Source organism: Prionailurus viverrinus, chromosome D1 (genome assembly GCF_022837055.1).
Source record: "Prionailurus viverrinus isolate Anna chromosome D1, UM_Priviv_1.0, whole genome shotgun sequence".
NCBI classification, from domain to species: Eukaryota; Metazoa; Chordata; class Mammalia; order Carnivora; family Felidae; genus Prionailurus; species Prionailurus viverrinus.
In genome coordinates, this window is record NC_062570.1 from 101,491,071 (window position 1) to 101,499,738 (window position 8,668).

Genomic DNA, 8,668 nt, shown 5'->3' on the forward strand with positions numbered 1-8,668 from the left:
TAGTCATAAAATTAATCACTGGGCTTGAAAACAGTATAAAGGACAGCAGAGAATCTCTTGCTACAGAGATCAAGGGACTAAGGAACAGCCAGGAGGAGCTAAAAAATGCGATCAATGAACTGCAAGATAAAATGGAGACAACTATGTCTCAGATTGAAGAGGCAGAGGAGAGAATAGGTGAACTAGAAGATAAAATTATGGAAAAAGAAGAAGCTGAGAAAAAGAGAGATAAAAATATCCATGAGTATGAGGGGAAAATTAGAGAACTAAGTGACACACTAAAGAGAAATAATATATGCATAATTGGTATTCCAGAGGAGGAAGAGAGAGGGAAAGGTGCTGAAGGGGTACTTGAAGAAATAATAGCTGAGAACTTCCCTGAACTGGGGAAGGAAAAAGGCATTGAAATCCAAGAGGCACAGAGAACTCCCTTCAGACCTAACTTGAATCGATCTTCTGCATGACATATCATAGTGAAACTGGCAAAATACAAGGATAAAGAGAAAATTCTGAAAACAGCTAGAGATAAACGTGCTCTAACATGTAAAGGGAGACCTATAAGACTTGTGACCAATCTCTCTACTGAAACTTGGCAGGCCAGAAAGGAATGGCAGAAGATCTTCAATGTGATGAACAGAAAAAATATGCAGCCAAGAATCCTTTATCCATCAAGTCTGTCATTTAGAATAGAAGGAGAAATAAAGGTCTTCCCAAACAAACAAAAACTGAAGGAATTCGTCACCACTAAACCAGCCCTACAAGAGATCCTAAGGGGGATCCTGTGAGACAAAGTACCAGAGACATCCCTACAAGCATGAAACCTACGGACATCACAATGACTCTAAACCCATATCTTTCTATAATAACACTGAATGTAAATGGACTAAATGCACCAACCAAAAGACATAGGGTATCAGAATGGATAAAAAAAACAAGACCTATCTATTTGCTGTATACAAGAGACTCATTTTAGATCTGAGGACACCTTCAGATTGAGAGTGAGGGGATAGAGAACTATTTATCATGCCACTGAAGTCAAAAGAAAGCTGGAGTAGCCATACTTATATCAGACAAACTAGACTTTAAATTAAAGGCTGTAACAAGTGATGAAGAAGGGCATTATATAATAATCACAGGATCTATCCATCAGGAAGAGCTAACAATTATAAATGTCTATGCGCTGAATACAGGAGCCCCCAAATATATAAAGCAATTACTCACAAACATAAGCAACCTTATTGATAAGAATGTGGTAATTGCAGGGGACTTTGACACTCCACTTACAGAAATGGATAGATCATCTAGACACACGGTCAATAAAGAAACAAGGGCCCTGAATGAGACATTGGATCAGATGGACTTGACAGATATATTTACAACTCTGCATCCCAAAGCAACAGAATATACTTTCTTCTCGAGTGCACATGGAACATTCTCCAAGATAGATCACATACTGGGTCACAAAACAGCCCTTCAGAGGTATACAAGAATTGACATAATACCATGCATACTTTCAGACCACAATGCTATGAAGCTTGAAATCAACCACAGGAAAAAGTCTGGAAAACCTCCAAAAGCATGGAGGTTAAAAAACACTCTACTAAAGAATGAGTGGGTCAACCAGGCAATTATAGAAGAAATTAAAAAATATATGGAAACAAATGAAAATGAAAATACAACAATCCAAACGCTTTGGAATGCTGCGAAGGCAGTCCTGAGAGGAAAATATATTGCAATCCAGGCCTATCTCAAGAAACAAGAATAATCCCAAATACAAAATCTAACAGCACACCTAAAGGAACTAGAAGCAGAACAGCAAAGACAGCCTAAATCCAGCAGAAGAAGAGAAATAATAAAGATCAGAGCAGAAATAAACAATATACAATCTAAAAAAACTGTAGAGCAGATCAACGAAACCAAGAGTTGGTTTTTTGAAAAAATAAACAAAATTGACAAACCTCTAGCCAGGCTTCTCAAAAAGAAAAGGGAGATGACCCAAATAGATAAAATCATGATTGAAAATGGAATTATTACAACCAATCCCTTAGAGATACAAGCAAATATCAGGGAATACTGTGAAAAATTTTATGCTAACAAACTGGACAACCTGGAAGAAATGGACAAATGCCTAAACAGCCACACGCTTCCAAAACTCAATCAAGAGGAAATAGAAAGCTTGAACAGACCCATAACCAGCGAAGAAATTATCAGTCATCAAAAATAGGAGTCCAGGACCAGATGGCTTCCCAGGGGAATTCTACCAGACGTTTAAAGCAGAGATAATACCTATCCTTCTCAAGCTATTCCAAGAAATAGAAAGGGAAGGAAAACTTCCAGACTCATTCTATGAAGCCAGTATTACTTTGATTCCTAAACCATACAGAGACCCAGTAAAAAAAGAGAACTACAGGCCAATTTTCCTGATGAATATGGATGCAAAAATTCTCAATAAAATACTAGCAAATCGAATTCAACAGCATATAAAAAGAATTATTCACCATGATCAACTGGGATTCATTCCTGGGATGCAGGGCTGGTTCAACATTCACAAATCAATCAATGTGATACATCACATTAATAAAAGAAAAGATAAGAACCATACGATCCTTTCAATCAATGCAGAAAAGGCCTTTGATAAAATTCAGCAACCTTTCTTAATAAAAACCTCGAGAAAGTCGGGGTAGAAGAAACATACTTAAAGATCATAAAAGCCATTTATGAAAAGCTCACAGCTAACATCATCCTCAATGGGGAAAAACTGAGAGATTTTTCCCTGAGATCAGGAACACGACAGGGATGTGCACTCTCACTGCTGTTGTTTAACATAGTGTTGGAAGTTCTAGCATCAGCAATCAGACAACAAAAGGAAATCAAAGGCATCAAAATTGGCAAGGATGAAGTTAAGCTTTCACTTTTTGCAGATGACATGATATTATTCATGGAAAATCTGATAGACTCCACCAGAAGTCTCCTAGAACTGATACAGGAATTTAGCAAAGTTGTAGGATACAAAATCAATGTACAGAAATCAGTTGAATTCTTATACATTAATAATGAAGCAACAGAAAGACAAATAAAGAAACCGATCCCATTCAAAATTGCACCAAGAAGCATAAAATACCTAGGAATAAATCTAACCAAAGATGTAAAAGATCTGTATGCTGAAAACTATAGAAAGCTTACGAAGGAAATTGAAGAAGATATAAAGAAATGGAAAAACATTCCATGCTCATGGATTGGAAGAATAAATATTGTCAAAATGTCAATACTACCCAAAGCTATCTACATATTCAATGCAATCCCAATCAAAATTGCACCAGCATTTTTCTCGAAACTAGAACAAGCAATCCTAAAATTCGTATTGAACCACAAAAGGCCGCGAATAGCCAAAGGAATTTTGAAGAAGAAGACCAAAGCAGGAGGCATCACAATCCCAGACTTTAGCCTCTACTACAAAGCTGTAATCATCAAGACAGCATGGTATTGGCACAAAACAGACACATAGACCAATGGAATAGAATAGAAACTCCAGAACTAGACCTACAAACGTATGGCCAACTAATCTTTGACAAAGCAGGAAAGAACATCCAATGGAAAAAAGACAGTCTCTTTAACAAATGGTGCTGGGAGAACTGGACAGCAACATGCAGAAGATTGAAACTAGAACACTCTCTCACACCATTCACAAAAATAAACTCAAAGTGGATAAAGGACCTGAATGTGAGACAGGAAACCATCAAAACCCTAGGGGAGAAAGCAGGAAAAGACCTCTCTGACCTCAGCCATAGTAATTTCTTACTTGACACATCCCCAAAGGCAAGGGAATTAAAAGCAAAAATGAACTACTGGGACCTTATGAAGATAAAAAGCTTCTGTACAGCAAAGGAAACAACCAACAAAACTAAAAGGCAACCAACGGAATGGGAAAAGATATTTGCAAATGACATATTGGACAAAGGGCTAGTATCCAAAATCTATAAAGATCTCACCAAACTCTACACCCGAAAAACAAATAACCCAGTGAAGAAATGGGCAGAAAACATGAATAGACACTTCTCTAAAGAAGACATCCAGATGGCCAACAGGCACATGGAAAGATGCTCAACATCGCTCCTCATCATAATGAGGATCATTAAATACAAATCATAACCACACTCAGATATCACCTCACGCCAGTCAGAGTGGCCAAAATGAAAAAAATTAGGAGACTATAGATGCTGGAGAGGATGTGGAGAAACGGGAACCCTCTTGCACTGTTGGTGGGAATGCAAATTGGTGCAGCCACTCTGGAAAACAGTGTGGAGGTTCCTCAAAAAATTAAAAATAGACCTACCCTATGGCCCAGCAATAGCACTGCCAGAAATTTACCCAAGGGATACAGGAGTACTGATGCATAGGGGCACTTGTATCCCAATGTTTATAGCAGCACTCTCAACAGTAGCCAAATTATGGAAAGAACCTAAATGTCCATAAACTGATGAATGGATAAAGAAACTGTGGTTTATATACACAATGGAGTACTACATGGCAATGAGAAAGAACGGAATATGGCCCTTTGTAGCAACGTGGATGGAACTGGAGAGTGTGATGCTAAGTGAAATAAGCCATACAGAGAAAGACAGATACCATATGTTTTCACTCTTATGTGGATCCTGAGAAACTTAACAGAAACCCATGGGGGAGGGGAAGGAAAAAAAAAGAGGTTAGAGTCAGAGAGAGCCAAAGCATAAGAGACTGTTAAAAACTGAGAACAAACTGAGGGTTGATGGGGGGTGGGAGGGAGGGGAGGGTGGGTGATGGGTATTGAGGAGGGCACCTTTTGGGGTGAGCACTGGGTGTTGTATGGAAACCAATTTGATAATAAACTTCATATATTGAAAAAAATTGTTTTTAATTTAAAAAATTAAAAAAAAATAAACCACAATTTTTTTTATCCGTTCATCAGTTGATGGAGATTTAAGCTCTTTCCATAATTTGGCTATTGTTGAGAGTGCTGCTATAAACCTTAGAGTACAAGTGGCCCTATGCATCAGTACTCCTGTATCCCTTGGGAAATTCCTATACTGGACAATGTTTAAATAAATACTAAACACTGGGTAAATAATAAAATGGATAAGGAAACTTTTTTTTTTTAATTTCATAATTGTGCTGGTGTTTACAATTGTTGTCTATTATTCAGATACTAAAATGGGATGAAATGACAAGTTTTCCAGATCTAAACACAAGAAAAGGGATGCCTGGGTGGCTCAGTCATTTGAGTTACGGCTCTTGATTTTGGCTCAGGTCATATTCCCAGGGTCGTGAGATCCAGCCCGCAATGGGCTCTGGGATGAGTGTGGAGTCTGCTTAAAACTCTCTCCTCTCTCCCTCTACCACTCTCCCTTGCTCGCACTCAATCTATCTCTAAAATTAAAATACATAAATAAACACACACACACACACACACACACATACACACACAAGGAAAACAAAGTGAAATAAACCACATTGGGTGTTCCTATGCATGGTGAGCCCATTTGCATACAGAACTCATAACATGTTACTCTTTTCAATTTAATACCTCAATTAATCTTCCACACCCATCTTTGAGGTTCTCATTATTATTTTACACATGTTGCAGTGGAGATTTGAGACTATTAAATGACTTTTTAATAGAAAAACCGTTAGCAAGTAAGGTAATCAATTTGAGTACAATCTATACTGGAGGGAAATAATGCCAAGCTACTTAATTCCCATCCCATCCTATTTTATGCTAGTCACTTAGAAGATAACAAATATGTATATATGTGTGTGTATACATATATATATATTTACTAAAGCAATGAAAATTACATTATGTATGTTAGTGTACATTTCACAAACTAAATCAAAATTACCTCTGTGTGTTACTTGGATATATGTGATTCTTGAATATTGATATTTCATTCCTTCCAACTTGTTTATTTTTCCAACTTTGTGATGCTCATAAGTTTTTAAGGGTAGCTCTATTTGAATTCATTAACCTCATCACTGATGAAAATATTGGCCAAAACAAAGCCCAAATACATACACTTCAAATACCCTTCATTAATTTTAGTAAATGACTTACTCAAAAAAACATCGAATAAAGCAAAATATAGGGTTCCATCTGTGTTTTTATATAATGAATTTGAATTAAACATTCAACTGAAACAAAAGTCTGAGGGAAATAAAAAAATAGAAAAAGTGGAGAGTATATAGCCAACAAGGAAAAAGCATATGACATTCACGAAGAAGGATATAGTAAATATTGTCAAGGACATAAGACAAAATGGAACGATAAAACACACTCAGTAGAATAATGAGAAGACTCAATGCTTTTACAGTTTAAATTTATTTTGAGCTAAGTAAAATATGTAATACTTGGAACATTTTTACATAAATGCATTAAATAATAAGCAAGAAACTAGAATAATTTAAAAATATGTTTTACAAGTAACTTGTATTAATGAAACAATCAAGATTTAGATAGGAAACAGATAGTCAATGAATTACAAAGCAGGCAAGATAATTAAGTGATTATCCCTCCCAAAGTTGGAAGCATTTGGAGACACTGTGAAGAAGATTCAAGAAACATAGGAAGGGTGAATTGGAGAGCAGAGTGCATGGCCTCACATGCGTATAAATGTGACAGATAAATGGCAAATCTCATGATAACTGGATTTTATCTCCCATTGTTTCAATTTCTAAGTTTTAATAGAAATTAAAGCATTTAAGGAAAAGAATATACTATTATCACTTACTTGTGCAACATCTCTGTCTGATCTATGGATCTACCAAATATCCAGGGCAGAGAAAAGAAAGAGTCCAGTCAATGAGCAGCCAGCTGGTGTAGAAGAATGTGAGCAAACTGCTCAGTCAAGGAGCAAATTATGTCTTAGGACAACGTGGTCATTGTCTGAAGAGTGCCCTAGGCAAGGAAACCCCTACAGACCTGGAGAGGAAGAGTTCAGTGCATGGGTGCAGAGACCATACCGATGACTCCGTGTACGCCTGTCTGGGCAAGGTCACTTACGTGGATCATAGGAAACATTGGAATACAAGCGGGATGACCTGTTTGTGACAGGACACAATGTATGTGATGTCCCAATTATCATGGACGTCACTACTTCTATCATGTACAACTTTAGTGGCAAGGGTAAAGGCCATGGGTAATCTCTGTCTGAAGATTATCCATGTGGCCGTCTCCCATGCAAGCATTGGCACCCATCAGTTTCTAAGTACCCAATTCCCTGTTTGCCTTCATACTAATAATGCTTACTTTCAAATATTAGGTTAAATTAATTTTATTGGCAAGAGATAGACACATTTTTGAGCTGAAATCCATGAGCTTATTGGAAAGAAAATATGTCAGATTTAAATATTGAATATTGATCTCTCCCTTTGCAACTATGTGTGGATTAAAATACATAGCAGCTGAATGTGTGTATGTGTTATTCTGTTGATGTGTCAGTGAAAGCGAGACAAAGAGGGAAAAGGGCTGGAAATTTTTGAGATGAAAGGAAGTTAAATATGGAATGATTATAAGGAAGTTCTATGGCCTTATGTAAGTTTGGTAATTTACCTTATGCCTCAATGGTTACATATATTTGAACACTATAGACTGTAATTACTCAGAAAATATTCTAAAAAAACCCTCTAGGCTTGAAGCAGCCTCTGAAAATCAATGAAATACTCAGTTTTGTTCAGAGAATCAACCAAACAGCCATAGAAATAGAGGGATCCTTGTCCTGGTGCTTACGTTCCATAAAGCCTTCTTTACTTCCTCATTCCTGAGGCTATAGATCAGAGGATTTAACATGGGGATCACTACTGTGTAGAACACAGAAGCCACTTTGTCCTGACCCAAGGAGTAGCTGGAACTAGGTCTCAGATAGGTATAGATGGCGGTGGCATAGAACAGAGTTATCGCTGTCAAGTGAGAGGCACACGTGGAGATGGCTTTGTGCCTCCCCTGCCCTGAATGCATGTGGAAGACAGAGAAGAGAATGTAGGAGTAGGAGGTGAGGATGATCAGCAGAGTCCCGGCCAGATTCGCACCAGCAAATGTGGAAATGAAACCCTCGGTAAGGTGTGTGTCAGAGCATGAGAGCCTAAAGAGTGGAGGGCTGTCACAGAAGAAGTGGTGAATGACATTGGAACCACAGAATGGCAAGCTGCCTACATAACTCGTGTTAACCATGGAGTTCAACAATCCTGCCGTGAAAGCCCCTGCTGCCATTTTGAGGCAGACTGTCCTGGACATGATCAAGGAGTAAAGGAGGGGGTTGCATATGGCCACGTAACGGTCATAGGCCATTAAGCCAAAGAGGATGGCTTCGGTTGTGGCCAAGGCGATAAAGAAGTACAATTGCAGGAAGCAGCCTGCGAAGGAGATGGTTTTCGTCTCTGACAGTAAGTCTGCCAGCATCTTTGGGGTGATGGCGGAGGAATAACAAACATCCACAAAGGACAGGTTAGCCAGGAAGAAATACATGGGTGTGTGAAGTCGGGAATCAGTGCCGATTAAGAGGATCATCCCAACATTCCCCAAAACTGTAAGGGCGTAAATCCCAAAGAAAAGCAAAAAGAGGATGATCTGTAGCTCCATGGTGTCTGCTAATCCCAACAGGATGAACCCCTCCAGCGAAGTGTCGTTCTCGCCGCTCAT

General features: G+C 38.2%; 1 protein-coding gene across 1 annotated transcript; it reads right to left on the reverse strand.

Annotated features, from left to right (window-relative positions):
- Positions 1 to 7,827: 7,827 nt before the first annotated feature.
- On the reverse strand, positions 7,828 to 8,668 carry LOC125146796 (olfactory receptor 5F1-like). Its single transcript, XM_047823644.1, is given in 2 exon segments — positions 7,828 to 7,863; positions 7,865 to 8,668. Coding segments are annotated over 2 exon segments (840 nt in total).